The 19,333-nt window shown below is 34.8% G+C and overlaps 1 protein-coding gene across 6 annotated transcripts in view; it reads left to right on the forward strand.

The window, feature by feature from the left end:
• THSD7A (thrombospondin type 1 domain containing 7A) overlaps positions 1-18,961 on the forward strand; it is a 448,580-nt gene extending 429,619 nt beyond the window's left edge. For 4 of the 6 annotated variants that reach the window (XM_064575202.1, XM_064575203.1, XM_064575205.1 and 1 more), the window contains 5 exons: positions 6,768-6,863; positions 9,709-9,791; positions 10,142-10,352; positions 12,793-12,880; positions 13,575-18,961. In XM_064575202.1, coding sequence (XP_064431272.1) covers positions 6,768-6,863; positions 9,709-9,791; positions 10,142-10,352; positions 12,793-12,880; positions 13,575-13,659 — 563 coding nt within the window. In that variant the 3' untranslated portion in view covers positions 13,660-18,961. The remainder of the gene's footprint in view (positions 1-6,767; positions 6,864-9,708; positions 9,792-10,141; positions 10,353-12,792; positions 12,881-13,574) is intronic. The other 2 variants (XM_064575204.1, XM_064575207.1) reach the window with 2 other exon arrangements.
• Positions 18,962-19,333: the final 372 nt, after the last annotated feature.

Consider the following 19,333-nt stretch of genomic DNA (forward strand, 5'->3'; position numbering starts at 1 on the left):
TACTTAGGAGAGAACTTAAAGCCTTAAATGCCTAAATAGGAGGGAGAAACGTTGAAAATGAGCTAAGCATTAAACTCGAGATTTTTTTTTAAAAAGATAAAGTAGAATGTAACTAATACAGATAAATATAAATTAATGATTAGAAAAGATAATCAACAACCAATAGTGGACCAAAACTAAATAGACCACCTCATGGCAAAAATGGAGGAGAAAAAAAAAAACAATACTACAACAAATAGAGTTTGAAAATATATTTTTGAATATATTTTGCTAATAAATATAAACACTTCAAGATAATCTAGATTATAATAATTTATACCAAGAGTAATTGAGAATCTACACTATGGATTCTATAACTATTAAAAACTCAAATTTATCAAATATTTACTTACACATGAAACAAACTAGAACCTAAATGGCTTTGAGCTTTACCAAAATTTAAAGAAACAAAAACTCCCTTTTATGTGAAATCTTAAAAAATCAAGTTGAGTGGGAAAAAAAGATGAGGAAAATCCCTCCAGCTCTATGAAAGTATAACCCTGACAGTAAAATCAGCCAATAAAGTCACCAATGAAAATAGATGTCAAAATCATTAAAGATTATCTAACCAAATAATTAATATCGTGACTAATTATATTTTTAGAAGTACAAAGATGCCTAAATATTAGAAAAAATAATGTAAGTCATTACAGTAATAGAAAAAAAGGCATATGATTTTAAAATATGTTAAAAAGATGTTTATAGAATGCAACTCTAATTTACAATAAAAACTTCCCAACACAACTTGAACTAGAAGGAAATCACTTTACCTGATAAATGATATCTACCTAAACAAACAGCATACATCATAATATTAGGGGAAACATAAGACACATTCCCTTGCAATCAGTAACAAAGCAAGGATGCTCATTGGGGCTACTTCTTTTCAACCTAGTAAAGAAGGTTCTAGCCAAAGTATAATCAGAAGCTTAATAGTTGAAAACAAAGAAATAATCATTCACATTACTATATGATGTTCACATTAATAATTTTAACAAACAAAATAGATAAAAAATCATGATAAGCTCAATAGATACCGAAAGGAATTTGACAAAATATCCATTCGTGATAAAAACTCACCAGGTGGGTCTCAACATAGCAAAGGCCATCTTTGACAAACCCACAGCTAACATTATTATACTCCGTAGACAAGCTCATAATTGTTCATCATTAAGAAGAGAAGTGCCAGAAGGATATTATCCTCCCTCACCACTTTTAGTCAGTGTACTACTGGAAATCCTAGACATAGCAATCAGACAATAAAAAGAAATGAAAAGCATCCAAGTTGGTAAGGAAGATTAAAACTATCACTGCTTACAGATGATGTGATATTATACACAGAAAACCCTCCCCCAAAAAACTATTAGAATAAATGAATTATGTTAAGTTGCAGGATACAACTGATATATAGAAACATATTTCTATACACTAATAACAAAATAGAAGAAAAAGAAACTCCATTTACACTTGTACCAAGAATAATAAAATACCTAGAAATAAATTTAACCAAGGAAGTGAAAGACTATACACTGAAAACGATAAGGCATCGAGAAGCGAAATTAAAGGCTACATAAGAAATGAAAAGATAGATCATGTTCATGGATTGGAAGAATATTAAAATATTTGTATTACCCAAAGTAATCTATTGATTAAATATAACCCCTACTGAAGTACCAATAATATTAATCCTAAGATTTATATGGAATCACAAAAGACTGAACAGCCAAAGCAATCTTTTTTTTTTTTTTTAAAGATTTTATTTATTTATTTGAGACAGAGAGAATGATAGACAGAGAGCATGAGAGGGAGGAGGGTCAGAGGGAGAGGCAGACTCCCTGCCGAGCAGGGAGCCCGATGCGGGACTCGATCCCGGGACTCCAGGATCATGACCTGAGCCGAAGGCAGTCGCTTAACCAACTGAGCCACCCAGGCGCCCCAGCCAAAGCAATCTTAAGAAAGAGCAACAAAACTGGAAGTAGCACAATCTCAGATGTCAAACTCTACTACAAAACTTATAGTAATCAAAATAGTATAGAATTGGCACAAAAATATACACCTAGATCAGTAGAACAGAATATAGAGCCCAGAAACAAACCCACACTTACATGATTAATCCACCACAAGAAAGGCAAGAAGATACAATAGGGGAAAGACAGTCTCTTCAATAAATGGTACTGGGAAGACTGGACAATTACATGTGAAAGATAAAACTGGACTGCTTTCTTATGCCACACAAAAAAATAAGCTCAAAATGGACTAAGACCTACATATAATACCTGAAACCATAAAACTCCTAGAAGAAAACATAGGCGGGTGCCCAAGTGGCTCAGTTGGTCAAGCGTCTGCCTTCGGCTCAGGTCATGATCCCAGGGTCCTGGGATCAAGTTCCGTGTCAGGCTCCTTGCTCAGCGGGAAGCCTGCTTTTCCCTCTGTCTGCCACTCCCCCCCCCCCCCCAACTTATGCTCTTCTTCTCACTCTCTCTGACAAATAAATAAAATCTTTAAAAAAAAAAAAAAAAAAAACCAACATAGGCAGTAATTTCTTTGACATTGGCCTTAGCAACATTTTTCTAGATACGGCTTCTCAGGTAAGAGAAACAAAAGCAGAAATAAAACTATCGGGACTACACCAAAATAAAAAGCTTTTGCAGGAAGGAAACCAACAACAAGGTAACCTATTGAATGGGAGCAGATATTTGCAAATGATATATCCAATAATGGGTTAATATCCAGAATATATAAAGAACTTACACAACTCAGTACACACAAAGTCTAATGAAAAAATGGGCAGAGTACCTGTATAGACATTTTTCCAAGGAAGGTAACACATTGCCAAAAAACACACGAAAAGATGCTCAAAATCACTAACCATCAGGGAAATGCAAGTCAAAACCACAATGAGAATTTCCTCACACCAGTCAGGATGGTTAATTTCAAAAAGACAAAGTGCTGGCAAAGATGTGGAGAATGGGAACCCATGTGAATTCTTGGCAGGAACCTAAATTGGTACAGCCACTGTGGTGAACAGTATGGAGGTTCCTCAAAGAATTAAAACTACCATATGACCCAGTAATTCCACTTCTGGGTATTTACCCAAGTAAAAGAAAAAAAAACACTAATTCAAAAAAATATGCACCCCATGTTTATTACAGCATTATTTACAATAGCCAAGATATAGAAGTTAAATGTCCACCAATAAATGAATGGATAAAAATGTGGTATATGTATACATATATACCATATTCCGTTCCTCAGCCATACAAAAGAATGTCGTCATCTTGCCATTTGAGACAACATGGATGAACCTAGAAGGTATTATAAGTTAAGTAAGTCAGACAAAGACAAATACCATATGATTTCCCTCATATGTGGAACCTAAAAAACAAAATGAACAAAACAAAAACAAACAGACTCATAAGTACAGGGAACAAACTAGCGGTTGCCAAAGTGGGGGATAAGTGAAATTGATGAAGGGGATCAAGAGGTACAAATTTCCAATTAACAGTGTAAATAAGTCACAGGGATGAAAAGTATATCACGGGGAATGTAGTCAGTAAGATTGTAATAACTTTGTATGGTGACAGATGGTAACTACGCTTATTATGGTGAGCGTTTTGTAATATTTGTAATTGTTGAAACACTATGTTATATGTCTGGAAATAATACTTTGTCAACTATACTTGAATAAAAAATAAAAAATCTTTAAGACTCAATTATAAAATTTAATTAGAAAAAAATTGAATCAAAATAAAACTATAAATAGAAATATATTTAACAGAAATATATGTAAGATATGTATAGAAAATAAATGATGAAATCTTATTTAAGCATATAACTAAAACATTAGTAAAATAGGCATGTTCATGGATAAGCCTCAATATCATTACATCTCAATTTTATACCAATTTATATAAATTCCATGTAATTTGAACCGATTTTTAAGTGATCTGAGAAATTGATCCTAAAATTCATATGGAGAGGTTGAAGACCAAGAAGATCACAGAATTATTAAAGCTCAGAAGAAAAAAATGGGAGAGGAGGTCAAGGGACTTACATGGCTTTATTCAAGATTTACTCTACAGCATTAATAATTTAAGAAGAGTGACCGGTCAACAATAAAGCAATTAGACTAATGAAACAAAGAATCTCAGGAACAAATTCTTATACGTACATAACAGAAGTGAAAGTGAGTAGGGTAATGGGTGGGTAAATAAAGTTGCAATAATTTGTTATCCATATAATGTTTTTAAGATTATCTTGTCGCTCACACCATACACAAAACTGATAATAAACTAAATTATAGAGCCAAAGGTGAAGAGCATAACTGTAAAACATTTAAAGAAAATATAGGAGAATATCATTATGAACTCAAGAAGAATTTCCAAAATAGGACATGAAAAGCACAAAAATGAGAAAGATGAAAAATTAAATCTTCTACATAGTAATAGATCATAAACAAGGTTAACAGAGAAGCCAAAGCCTTAGAAAAGATATTTGTGAAGTCAATTAATTTCCAAGGATTAGTATTCTAGAACAACAATTAGTATCTAGGACAATTTTAAAACTCCAAGAGTATAAAATTGATCCAATTTTATTTTTATTTTATTTATTTGACAGAGCACAAGTAGGCAGAGCAGCAAGCAGGGAGTCACATTCGGGGCTGGATCCCAGAACCCTGCCTGGGATCTTGACCTGAGCCAAAGGCAGATGCTTAACCAACTGAGCCACCCAGGCACCCCTAAAATTGATTCAATTTTATATTCTTAAAATTGAGGACCCCAAATTTTCTTTTGTGAGTTATATATACATAAAAATTTATATTAAAAAGATAAAGAATAACCACAAGCCAATTTTATGTAACAATAACAGTACTTCCTGAAAAATAACTTTGAAAACAAAACCAATAACTTTGACAAGCACGTCCTGTTTTACATTTTTGCAAATCTATAATATCTGCCTTAAAGGAAGACAGCTGGATTCTGTTTCTGCACTCAATCTGTTGCAATCTTAGTTTAGTTGATGTATATGAAGAAAATCCAGCTCTACTCACACAGATGTGTAGTTGAAATACACACACACACACACACACACACAATCTGAAAGATGTCAAAGTCTCCCAGGTTCTCTGGACCATACTTTGAGAACTGCTATTCTAGAGTAAATAATTCCCACAATTCAATAAGAAAAGGCATAGATTTCAGTAGGATAAAAAATGGCCACTAGATATAAAGAAGCAACACTCATAAGAGGAAGTCTAAATGCCCCAAAACATTTGTTACTCTTTAATAGCATTAATAGAGAACTACAATTTAAAATGACGATATAGCTTCCATACCCACCAAAATAACCAAAAATTTTAAATCTGGCAATTATAAATGTTCATGAAGGCTTAAGCAATGATGATCCTTATTCACTGCTGGTGGATATGCAGATTGTCACTTTTTGGAGGGAAAAAAAAGTTATTTAGTATAGTTTCAGCCATCCCTATGGAGATACCCAGTAGTTTGTCTTCTAGATATTTACCTTAAAGAAGCATGAAGAGACTTGCACAAGGTTGACCACGGAGACATTGCTCTAACAACAAAATTTGAAAACAACCTAAAAGGCCATCCAGAGAAGAAATACCAAAAAAAAAAGTTGTCGAGTTTAGTACAGTGGAATTCTATATAGCAGTTAAAATAAATGTACTATAGCTACATTTAGAAAAAACCACATAGAAATATTTCATCTGTATAATATTTACATTTCAGAATGATACATAGACTATGCTACTTTTTAAAATTTTTAATAATATGGTTGACCCTTGAACAACAGAGGTTTGAATTGCCCAGGTCCACTTACAGGAGTTTTTTTTTTAAATAAATACAGTACAGGGATGCCTGGGTGGCTCAGTCAGTTAAGCATCTGCCTTTGGCTCAGGTCATGATCCCAGGGTGCTGGGATGGAGTCCTGCATTGGGTTCCTTGCTCAGCGGGGAGCCTCCTCCTCCCTCTGCCCCTCCCCCTGCTCATGCTCTCTCTGACAAATAAAATCTTTAAAAAATAATAATATGAATACAGTGCAAAATATTTTCTCATTTTTTTTTTTTTTTAAGATTTTTATTTATTTGACACAGAGACACAGCGAGAGAGGGAATACAAGCAGGGGGAGTGGGAGAGGGAGAAGCAGGCTTCCCGCCGAGCAGAGAGCCCGATGCGGGGCGCGATCCCAGGACTCTGGGATCATGACCTGAGCCGAAGGCAGACGCTTAATGACTGAGCCACCCAGGCGCCCCCTTATGGTTTTCTTAGTAACATTTTTTCTAGCTTACTTTATTATAAGTCTATAGTATATAACATATATTTTGTGTTATCAAGTAAGGCTTCTGGTCAACAGTAAGATGTTAGTAGTTAAGTTTTGGGAGAGTCAAAAGGTATATACAGATTTTAGACTGCATAGGGGTACATGCCCCTAATCCCCATGTTGTTCAAGGTTCAACTGTATTGTATTATCATTAAAAGAATAAAAACCGTGGCAAAGAAATGGGATTTAGGAATAGATCAGGAATTTTATAACATTTTATAACATTTATATGGCAATTTCAGGACAATAAATTAACATTTGTATCATTTTTGAGATGGACTTACCACTTTGACAATTGTTTATAAATATTTTCTTAATATTCTTTCCCCATGATTGTCCTTCTAGACAGCAGAATGCTTCTGTTCATGTTTATTGTGTCCCTGCAGATGGACAGTGTTATGAGTATAAATGGATGGCCAGTGCTTGGAAGGGTTCTTCCCGAACAGTCTGGTGTCAAAGGTCAGATGGTATAAATGTAACAGGTAAACTTCCAATTTCTCTTTTTGGTTTTTTTGTTTTGTTTTGTTTTTTTGCAAGTCTTCCTGTAATACACATGCAGTTGGTTAAAGCAAATAATTAAGAAAACAAAGATACTCTTTCAGTACTCAGCACATGGTTGGGACTCAGTACCTAGGCTGTATAACTGTAACCGGTGACTATTTTATTTTTTATTATTTCGATTAAATTCTCAAATTCTCCCTCATCCAGCCATTTTAGACAATGTTGCTAGAATCTAGTTAAAATATTACCTAATTCCAATAAATTATAATTTTCAGATTGTCTTCCCTAGAAATTTTATATGTGAATAACTCACCATATGCTTAAAAAAAAAAAATCAGTATTTTGTGGACTATATCTGTTTCTGTACCTTAAAAATAATATATACTAAGACCAAAAATATTACCAAGTAAATATAATTATACAAATCCAAATATCTTGCTTGAATTCAGAAATCTATGATTCAGTTTTTTATTAATTAATAGGTAAGATCTATTGGCAAATCTCAAGCCCAGAACATCTGGGCAGCTAACCTACTCTGCCCACTCTGTCCCCACTCAAAAATTATATATTCAAAGAAGAAATCCAAATGAAAAACTTTTCTAAAATGTCCTTTGACCCAAATATACCAAAGAGCTTCTCTAATCTGTGATTACTGAAAGTTTCCTTATCTGACCCCAGTAAATGCAAGGGTTCAAGGACCCTATGAAGTGGAGAGAAACTTGGCTCCAGATATGTACCTTGCAAATTTCCTAGAAAGAAACCAAGGTCAGAACCAGAACCTAAACCTTAAACATATGACCCAAAGATCTAATGTCTCTCCTTTAACATTTTTATAGATCTAATCTATAGGAATCTTCATAGTGTATCAGTAACATGAGTTTTGAGAGTTAGCTACTCCGGGGGACCTACTGATTTACTGCCATTGTTTTGCCCGCTGGCAGAGATAAAAAGTAATGTGCATTTGGGTGCCTATTAGTAATGTCCATTTATAAATTTAGCTGTAATATATACAGTAAGATAACAGGAACAGAGATCAATATGCTTTTTGGAAAGCATCAATTTTTATATTAAATTTTAGATTACCTGGATTTATTTAAACCTAATTACTTATTTCCTCCCTATGAAAGCTGGAACAGGATATCAAATTATATTCTTGTGAAGGTAAGATATTATACATGAGAAATCTGTATCAAGAAACCATTGATAATAGCAACTCCCAGTGGACACATATATAACAAAGAAGAGACACCTACCAGGAAACCCTTTGCTCTCTCACAGTATTATCTACTGGGGTGGGGGGGTGGGGGGGTGGGGAATCTATTCCAACCACACCACTGTAAGAGGCCTAAGGGGAGAAAGAGCCTTATGAAGGGAAGCATACATTTTCTGAATTTGAAGGCACTTATAGAGATGGTCCATTCAACTCAAGTGTTGAAAATGAAGTTCTACATTCTTCTTGAAACTCTTCAGAGGGAACGTTGCAGTTTCCCCAGAGGGTCCTGTTATTTTCAGATTTCTTTTTCCTCCCCAAATATGGATGCCAGTAATATTTGTCTGCCATTTCTTCTAAATCTCTTCTCCCACTAAAATTAGGGGTATTCCCCAATGCAAAGGTAAGTCGAATTTTAAAAGGCTTACCTGTAGAAATCATGTGTTCACCTTCTTTTTAATCCATTAAAGTACCCAATGTATTTCTTTCTTTCTAATACTTTCTCTGATACCAAAAAGGCCAATGTGTAAATGATTTGTGATAAACTCTATATGCATTCTTCTTCTATCTTTTAGGAGAGACGAGATTCTTTATGAGAAATAGACAAGCATGTAAAGTATATTACCTATCTTGATCGATTGCTTTAATTTTATGAAGTTGTCCTTATTAGAAATCAAGATGTTTTTCTTTTTCATCATGTGTTTCATGATAATAACCTCAATATGGCCTTTTAACTGCAATTGGCTTGCAATGACTAACTGCTTTCCCATCATAATTTTTTGATGAACAGTTTATATTATTGAGAAATAAGGCAAAGAATTAACAAGAGGATCTTTGATTAAATTCCAGAGGATCATCAATTCCATAAATAAAGGAAAAACTTTGCTTTCCTAAAATCCTATTCAACTGAGCAAGTATGGTTTGAAACTCTAAGTTCCCTGCACATCACCGGTATTGTTTCTCTAGGACATCTATTCTCATCTTAAAACCTCACTTGTAACAACTTAGGTACACTTGGTACTAGACCTGAAAAGAAGAGAAGGAAGAAAAACCAGAGAGCTGCAATGTCAAGTTAAACAATAATGCAAATACATCACTTAGCAGCTACAAAAATCCTGAATTGGCAGGAATAGGGATTTTCTCCAAGAACTATGTATGCATTATTTTTTAAAAAGTACATTTATGTGGTAGTCACATAAATTAAAGAAACATCTCAAGAGACATAAGAACTGTTTCTTTGGCCAAGAAAAAAATTTAGCTTCAAAGGAAAATTCAATCTGCTTTTTAATGTTGGACTGGGCCAATAGGGGGGGCTGGGGACCATGACAGAAATGGCCTGTGTGCAGTTAGTGTTTTCAAAGTGGCAGCTATACAAACACTGCTTGTGGAGCAGCTGCTGAGTGCCAAGCACTGTGCTATCTCCTCTGAATAAGAGGGGCCTCAAGTTCTGGTATGAAGTGGTCAAGGTTAACCAAGTATTTCGCAATCAGTCGCCCTCAGAAAAATCCATGGGGGTTCCCGGAGTAGTTCAGGATTCAAAGACAAGTCTATCCAACACGGTATTTCTATCATTGCAAGAGATGCTACTTGTCAATATATGATTTTCTGTTCTGCAGGGGGCTGCTTGGTGGTGCGCCAGCCTGATGCTGACAGGTCTTGTAACCCACCGTGTAGTCAACCCCACTCGTACTGTAGTGAGGTATGTGTGACTTCATTAGGAAAGACAAGCCAGCTGCATTATTTGTCACCCACCACCTCTTAAAAAGTCGACTCCCTCCCCCCTTCCCCCCCTGCAGAAAAAGCATGTCTTGTGGCCTAAAGATTTCTAGACCTCTCCTTTTATCGATATAAACAATTCTGAATGCACTTATTTCTACTGTTAAAATAATTTGTGAACAGTACAAAAAGTGTGTTTTTTTATGTAGCTAAGACAAATTACATGTAGTAAATTCCGAAAACAGTACTTCCTTAAAGCCTTCTCTTCACGTCAGATCTTTTATGCTCTCATCACCTTCTATGTATAGTAGAAATCCTCTTGTTCTCCTGCAGATGAGGACATGCAGTTGTGAAGAAGGGTACACTGAAGTCATGTCTTCTAACGGTACTCTTGAGCAGTGCACACTTATCCCCGTGGTGGTGATACCCACTGTGGAGGACAAAAGAGGAGATGTGAAAACCAGTCGGGCAGTACATCCAACCCAATCCTCCAGTAACCCAACAGGACGGGGAAGGACCTGGTTTCTACAGCCATTTGGGCCAGGTGAAGTGACTAGACAGTGTTGATGTAGAATCCTTTAGTTATACATTTAAGCAATGTCAAAGGGTTAAAAAAAATGAGCAAGCATTTTCACATGAGTCATCTGTACTTATTTATTCTGATATTGCCACATAGCATGTTTTTACTATTATGAAAAAAGCACTCATGCTCAAAGTTCAGAGAAATGAAATTAATTTCCTCTTAGAAAAAAATTAGGATATTAGTTATTTTGATCTCAGACCTAAATTTACAAGTATAATTATGCTTACATTGAACAAAGAAATCTAACCATGAAATATTAATTAGGAAAAAAGTATGTGGTCATTCAGAACTGAAACAAAACTCTAAAGACATTCAAGAATTTTTCGTTTGACCATAGACTGGTAATAATTTAAACCTAAAATAGGAACATCAGTAATGCAGTGCTGTGCTGGTGGTACTCGGTAGCCAGCCCAATTTCTATCAGCCCCTAGATTTGATAAACTCAAATAATAAGAATCTGTACTAGCACCAGATACAGAAGGGCAAGTATGGAGCCTTCCTGTCTAGATGGGATGATTTAAATTTGGAGACTGACCAGACCCTTGTCATATTAAACAGACATCCTTAATGTGTCTAGTAATGGACTTGAAGCCAACAGAGGCAAAAGCTTGAAGGCCTAATACAATGCTGTCCCTACCCCACACATGTTCTCTCCCCAGATGCAATAAACTGTATGCTTATTTCTGGAACTAAAGCTGGTGTTTAAAATTGTGCTGCAAGGGCTTTAAGGTAGCTAAGATCATGGTGGTTTTTCTCACACCAAAGGGGTTACTAGTTAACGACCAAAGGAAATCTCTAGGCAAAGCCAGACATAGTCTACTTTACAGTTGTTAGAAATATGAGAAAAGAAGGAGTCTGCATAGCACATTTCTATTTCTAATGCTTTAAGTCAAAACACTTTCCCTTACTGGAGAATCACTATTAGGATTTTAAGTATTTTCAGTATTTAGATGACTTAACCCAAATATTGAGATTTAACCACATTATCCCTGCCTTCATAAGGTTGTTAGCTGAAAATACAATTTATTTTGCAAAGCTGACTTGTCCGTGCAAACCTGGGAAACTCTTCTCTCGGTGTTTAAGATAGTGGACCTGCAAATGGCCATTAGCAATCTTGACCTTGACTAAGAATCCAAGCAGAACTTCTCACATCAAAAGTGGTTTTTAAAAAGAGAACATTGTCATTTTATATATATACCTTCCCTAAAATGAATATTTTAATATATTAAAAAGGTTTATGTTCTTAAAAAGTGTATTTAGACTCTGTTCTTGGTTTTTGAAAAGCTCCAAGAATATTTGTTGAAGAACTCTCAGGGCGGATGAACCCAACAGGGGTTGATTTTAAACCCAGTCTCTAATTTTTAAAATCTTTAGAATTGAAAAGAAGTATATTTAGAATATTAACAGTTTAGTTCCAATAAATGGACCCCTAAGTTGATCTAGCTCTAAGTAGAAAAACTTTCACAGTACTGATTTGTTTTTGATGCCTTCCAAATATTGAATAAACCAGAGTGTCTATGGAGCCAATTTGCCCAATCTATAATTTTAGCACTAATATGTTTAATTGTATGTATGCAACAGAAAATACGTGTTGATGTAATGATCAAGTTAGGCAAATTTATTAATACTATCATCTAGTTGAAGTTTATTGTGAACAGAAAACTAAGAAGCTCAAAGGAAATGAGACCAGAAAACCAAATTAGAAAAGTTTCTATCCTGCCTAATTCCATATAATAAAAAGTTAGAAAAATGTTATTTATAGTTAGAAAGTTCTTTATATGTTATAATCAAACTTGGCTATTTTTACAAAGGATATTGTCGATTAAGCTTTAAAGTACAGTGTAAGTGTAAATTAGATAAAAGATTAATTCCCCCCAAAAATGTTAAGCATATTCACTTTCAATTCATCATAAAAAAAAGTTAAAATGACAAAATTTATGTTCAAATACCTGTCTGCATTAACCCTAAGCTGTAGGACTTTATTGAAATTGCATTACTTTTCTTCTTTCCTTATAATTGCCATTCTCAGAATAAAAATAAGAAAATGTTTATTTAGCATTATGCATATATTGGATTTGAAGTAAAATTTACATAAGCAGCTGCAAAAATTTAGGCATATGAACCTGAAATCTGAACGCAATTTGAATTGAAAAAATTATTTTTCCATTTAGTTCTCACTGATAATTTATCTTTAATGAAGCAGCATCTAACTCATAATAGCAGCTTTGCATTAATCATTAACTGTGCCTAAGCAATAATTCACTTTGTTTTGAAAGGATTTGGTCATATGTCACTGGTCATTGGTCATAGTTAAAGACTGTCATATATATATTTATATATATATATACACACACACACACCAGACTAATGTAAATTAATAACTAATATCCATTCTTCTTAGATGGGAGACTAAAGACCTGGGTTTACGGTGTAGCAGCTGGGGCATTTGTGTTACTCATCTTTATTGCCTCCATGATTTATCTAGCTTGGTGAGTGATTAAATATTTCAAAATATAAGGGGATACAGATCAATTTCAGCAAAAACACTGTCAGTTGACTATAATACAGAAACAGCAATTTGTATCAAATAAGTATTCTACATTTATTTAGTGTTCATCTGAAATTAGAAACAAAAATAGCTTTAGTCATAGATATTCTAAAAACTACCAAATCAGCCATTTAATATCTGAAGATGAGCCAGAGCTGCTCCAGGTCATCTCAAGTATGTTCCCCTTGGTTATACAAGATAATATTGCTTTGTTTGCTTATCGTGAACTACAGAGTTTGATACTGAATTACGACTGGAGAAAGATATTATGGTGATACCTAATTTTATTCAACTATCTTTTTAAACATGTATTATAAATTGTGTATTTATAAAGATTTCTGGTCAAATACTAAAGGATTATACTATAGTATTATTTCCATTGTTAGTGAGAAATTTCATTTGATAATTCTCTTACAGGATAATAAAATATTTGAGGGGTTCTATTTCAAGGTTATTCAGAGCATTAAATAAGAAAATCAAAGATATCAGAATATCAAACTTGAGGTTGAAATTAGGTCATTAGGCAGTTAGGCAACTTTATCAATATATTTTGAATTTTTTCATTTAAGACAGTAAAATTTATGATTAAAGATGGATTTTCCTTCTCCAATTATTATTTTTTTTATTATTTACAGCAAAAAGCCAAAGAAACCCCAAAGAAGGCAAAACAACCGACTGAAACCTTTAACCTTAGCCTACGATGGAGATGCAGACATGTAAAATAGAACTTACCCGGGCAACAACCAGTTTCAGCTTTCTGACTTTGCAGTAGACAGCCAGCAGCCACAAAGCTCTTCATACTGTGTGAATTCAAATGCATTATAACTTTTTAAAAGAGCATCATAGAGTGAAAATCAGTGCCATTGGAGATATCAAGACAGTACCACTTACATAAAATTAAAAAAAAAAAAATCAGCCCTGAGAATTCTAGATTTAGTTGAATATAGGCTGCATTCTGAGAGTTTTTTGTGATCTTTTCTGAAATCACCAACTGACCATTCACTTTCATCTCTAAAATACAGTTGTGGAATTGGTCAGTTAGGACGCCTGATGCAAGCCTCTGGGCAGTGTTAACCCATAGTAACATTATAGCATGAGGAGTTTATACCAAGATCTCTACAATACTATAGTCAAGCATAACAACATGTATACTCAATGGAATGACACACATTACTATGTCAGACTATGTACTTGTTAATAAGCAGTTTTAATGGTGAATAAGAGATAAGCTCTAAGCTGAGCAGGAAACCCATTGAATAAATTCAGCATCTTGGTGGTTGATGGTAGCTCTCATTAACCTGCATTTCAGAGGCAAAGACTCTTTTATAAGACTTAATTCGTGTCTTTCTCCAAAGTACGAATGCTGGACATGTACTAGTATCTTAGAAAAAAAAAAAAAAAGTCCTCAAATTCAGTATTTTATAGTGGTTATTGTCAGGAAAACTAATTTACTTGTGTTAATACGTTTCTACTTTCCCTAATTTTCAAACTGGTAGCCTGCATCTCTTTTGCTATATGGAAGGCACATTTTGCACTATATTAGTGCAGCATGATAGGCACTTAACCAGTATTGCCATAGAAACTGCCTCTTTTCATATGGGATGAAGACATCTGTGCTAAGACGGTCATGGAGCCATTTGCAAGTTCTTACATCCGGAAGAGAATAAAGTTCAGTTTGGATGGCGACAGGATGGAGTTAGCTATTACATCTGCTGTCTACACTCTTCCTCATTGCTGCAGCCATTGTGAAATCGACAACATGGTGGTGATTTAAATGCTCAAATCCCGAACTCATTAATCCTTCAAAAGATGGATCCCTCTAGTTGGTTTTTAATTGTACTTTGAAGGCGGTTTACGACTAGATTAGATTTTTATATTTGTTACCTTTGTTAAAAAAAGAAAAGGAAAAGAAAAAAAGGAGCCGGTTGTCTTTTTAATTTTGAGCAGATGGAGAAAATAACGTCTTGATAATTTTTGTAACTAAAAGAACTCAAAATCTTGTGATTTTTTTTTCCCCGATTTGTTTTTCCTAGTTTTGCATCAAATGCATCCATAGTTTTGTCTTGCTGACTGGTAAAATTTGAAGCAGGCTTTGTAGGATTTCAAAAACTAAAATGTTCAAAAAAGAATAGTTTGCCCCAGGGCTTCATTAAATATCTAGACCAAGGGTGGCAAACGTTTTCCGTAAAGGGCCGGATAGTAGGTATTTTCCGCCAGGCCTGGTCACACCTGCTCCGTTCTGTCATCATGAGGATGCAGGTGTAGACGAGACACAGGCCATAGAAGAATGAGCGTGGCTGTTTTCCAATGAACCTTTGTGACAACAATCAGCAGGCCACATCTGCAGGCTGTGGTTTGCGAACCACTGGTCTAGAAGCTTTTTCAGTGCTTACCTCTCTGTTGTGTCATCTTTTGCTTTCATTCATTTACCCTTAGAATGCCATCAGTGTTTAACTTCAGAGGTGAAAAACGGTCATTAAAGTTTATCACTGTTTTGGAAGTAGTTCTGTTTTTCACACATGTAGCCCTGGGAATGGCACAGTGAAATACTATCTAATGTGGCAGACTTCTTTTGTATGAAAAGAAAAAAGAAAAAAAAAATCAAAAGGTGCCATTAAAAAGCGATTCCATTTTTCAGGCAACATTTATTGCAACAACCTTTGGTAGAGGGGAGGACATTAGGTTTTCAGGTCTTTTAAAAATAATGTAATAAGCTATTTTATCTTAAACATAGCTGTGTTGCTATACACTTGTTTAGACTAGAAGGTGTTTCACCTTCAAGTAGAGTTTGAACTCTCCCTGCTGTTCATTAGAGTATTTGCAAAGATTACAAAAGACATCAGATTAGGATGTCCTCGCCCCCAAACTGAACAGATTTCTACCTATCTCAGTATGAATTAAATGTGGAAACCACTAATTCCTTACTCAACATTTACTGTATTAGGCAAAGCAATCATTTCAAAGCAAACAGGTGGTCACAAAGAGGAGAATTTTACTTTAAACCAACGATTTAAACAAGGCAAAGCATAAAAACAAATTCCATTGCATCGGTCTTACTGAAGAGGAAAACAAAAATAATACCATTGCTCTGAAACTGTGATTGCTAGTCTAGGTACTCAGGGGTCTTCCAGGTATTCCTCAAGTTGATCTCTTCGAATAAAATGAACTCCATTTGTCCAAAATGGTTGAGAAAGAATCTATTGCAGTTACTTGAAGAATTTAGCTAACGGCCTTAGAAAATGTATGCAACACCTAATAACTTTGAAATTACTGAATAATATGTTGTTGCTATAAAAGCTATACTTAGGATACTGTAAAATGTCCTTAATTCAGAAGGCCTATCAGTATCATCCAATCCATACTCTAAGAATTAATTGATCAAAACTATAAAATTTTACGAAAATACACGATTTTATTCATAAATGAATTATATTTTGCAACACTACATATACGGAGGAGACTAGGTTCAATGGGACCTAAAACTAGGGAACATATTGGAAGTTCACCATTAGGATTAATACTGGGTGCCCTCTTGTTAGAAAGGTGGAAGGGCACGTAGCCAACTGGCTATTTTGGACAAATGAAGGTTACTATATTCATGTTTAGAACATGATAATAGCCTTATTTTTGTTCCTGGCATGAGTCAATAATGAGTTAAGTATGTTACTGGAATTTCATCAAAACCTTATTTCTCCTGTTCATTCTGACAATTCAGGAGGGGAATATAGTAGTAACTAGTCTGTTGACCCTTCTGCCTTACCAAAATGGCCCATGAGCCCCAAAAGATTTAGAACTACTGCTCTATAAATCTGAAGGTCTGCTTGGTTTAAAAAAAAGAAAAGAAAAATAATGACACAGTATCATGTACAATTTTGTTGGACTATTTCAGTACAAACCACATAGAACTGGCACAACCGCTCTTTTGAAAGGGGTTGATTTGCTTATTAGTACCTAATCTAAGATACCGACTGTAATTCTTACTTGAAAGCCTTTTTGAGGACACTACCATGTAGCTTAAAGCCAATTTGAAAAGGAGTGCATAAAAGCATGTTCTTAATTACTTGTAACAAAGCACAAATTACTCATAACAAGACAAATATTTCTTGAATCATCACATGTAAGACACTCTGCTAGGCACTGTAATACAGTTAGTCATGACTTTTGTATACCTATGTATCTAAGACACTGAAAAGAAGGGAAAAGGTTTCATGAGAGAAGACAGTGCTTAAATCACCCTTGACTCTCGGTTTGTTTCCAGTGTGGTATTTTTCCTGATGGAAAGTCCACATCTCAGGCCATACTGTTAAGCTTTTGCTGTAATCCTCCTCCACCCTCAGGGAGGTAGCAATGTTCATTTGGCTGAACCAGAGCCCTGTTAAGTTCCTGGGCATTTCAAGATAAAGTCACTTACCCAGAACTTCTTACAGGGATTAACACCTCTCAGTTTGTTTGTTTGTTTGTTTGACCTCCTCCAAAATCCCTATACCTTTGCTCCTTATAATGATTTTTTCTGGTCTCTCTCTACTCTGCTTACAACTAATCTTATCTACTTTTCTCAGAACTACCTTCTACTAAACATGCTCAAATTTTTAAATAAGGGGGAAAAAAATGAAGGTGAAGGTCTCTATGCCCTACCTATTAGGGTCAAAGTGTCACTAAGCATGTGAACATCTTGATTTAAACAAAATGTACTGGTCAAAGACAGGAGTAAAAAGATAAGGAAAGATGTAGAAGATATGCCCCCTCAAAAAAAAAAGGCTTTCTGTAAATATGTCCATTTTTATACTCTATTTAGTACAACGAGTATGCTCCTACCTCTACCTTGCCTCTGTGTTCATGACCCACCCTACAAGACAGTAAGGCAAGCCTGTATCTTACAGAAAGGAGAGCCCATTCCTGAGCTTATTTGGAGTTTGAATAGATTTTCAAGAATCATGCCTCCAAAATGATCTGAGACCTATTTGTAAAAATATTACCAAATTCAAATGTGTTTCGTGTTATATTTTCCCCACTAAGACTGAGGGTGTTGAAAGGAGAGCAGTATAGGAAAGAATCTGTGAAGCATCTTGTCAGAAAGTGAGTTTTCCTGGGTCTAGTTTAGATGTGAGAACAAAACACACCTGCCCGTCCCACCTGGTCCTCTCTTCAGGTGGCCGGACAGCAGAAGAGGATTTCGGGGTCTGAAACTGGAGTGGGGGCCTAGCAAACAGGACTCTATAAAAAGGATGTTTTGCAGTGTGATTACAGTAATTCTGTATCAGCAGAAAAACTGAAAATGGTTACGTCTACGTTATTAAATGAGTAAAACAAATGCTAAGTGGATAGAATTAACTTTGTAGCTTTAGGTTTTCATGCTTCTACCAAGCCAGATCCTAAAACGGGCAGTATATGAAGACTTTTAGTTCGTGGCAGTCATGTTTTCAGCGATCAAAATCTCTAGTCTAGTTAGAATATAACTGTCAGTCTTATTGTGTTTTGTAGACTTTTTTTTTAAAGCAATAGTTTCTAGATCATCTACTTTGAACCCTCGATGAAATTTTCACAACTATTTTTTGCAATCTATGTTTATTTTTAAAAAGTAAACATTAAGATCCCCTTTCTGGTACTTTTCCTGCCTATTTGTAGCACAGAGATTTGAAGAGATCAGTATCGGTCATTGTAAAATATAACTTTATTAAATTTGCAATATGTCTTTATATAAATTATAATCCCCTAAATGTGTTTTTTGTTAATTACCTGAATATTTATTTGATTTAAGGAGGCAGCTGTCTAAGAAGTTTTTGTTAATATTACTTTGTAAATTGTGTAATGTAATTTATTTTAAATTATGTACATTTCTTTTTTAACGCACAAAATGTCTATGTACAATTAACTACAGATTTGAAAATAATGTCACTAAGCTTTATTCAGTTAATACAGATGGCATGTGAAGATGTAATATGCTTTTTTACATTTTCATATGGGTTATTTGTAAATAACTATGTTGCTGACAAACATAAACATGGAAATCATTTTCATTCTACTCATGTGTACTTTTTTAATTTGCATCATTTGCTGTTCATACATGGGTTTAAAAAAAATTATTTCAGTGAATATCCAAACACTTTTACTACTCTATTGCCTGTTCCTGAGCCTTTAAAAACAATTCCAATTGAGAAATTTCGAAAGATGCAAACCTTAACTTTAAAAGTCTGCTGAGGGGCGCCTGGGTGGCTCAGTCAGTTAAGCATCTGCCGTCAGCTCAGGTCATGATCCCAGGGTCCTGGGATCGAGTCCTGCATCGGGCTCCCTGCTCAGCGGAGAGCCTGCTTCTCACTCTGCCAGCTTGTGCTCTCTCTCCGTCAAATAAATAAATAAATAAAAATCTTAAAAAAAAAAAAAAAACTCTGCTGAG

Source organism: Mirounga angustirostris, unplaced genomic scaffold (assembly GCF_029215605.1).
Source record: "Mirounga angustirostris isolate CCGP_5_RB_7025 unplaced genomic scaffold, mMirAng1.0.hap1 SCAF_12, whole genome shotgun sequence".
Classification (NCBI taxonomy): Eukaryota; Metazoa; Chordata; class Mammalia; order Carnivora; family Phocidae; genus Mirounga; species Mirounga angustirostris.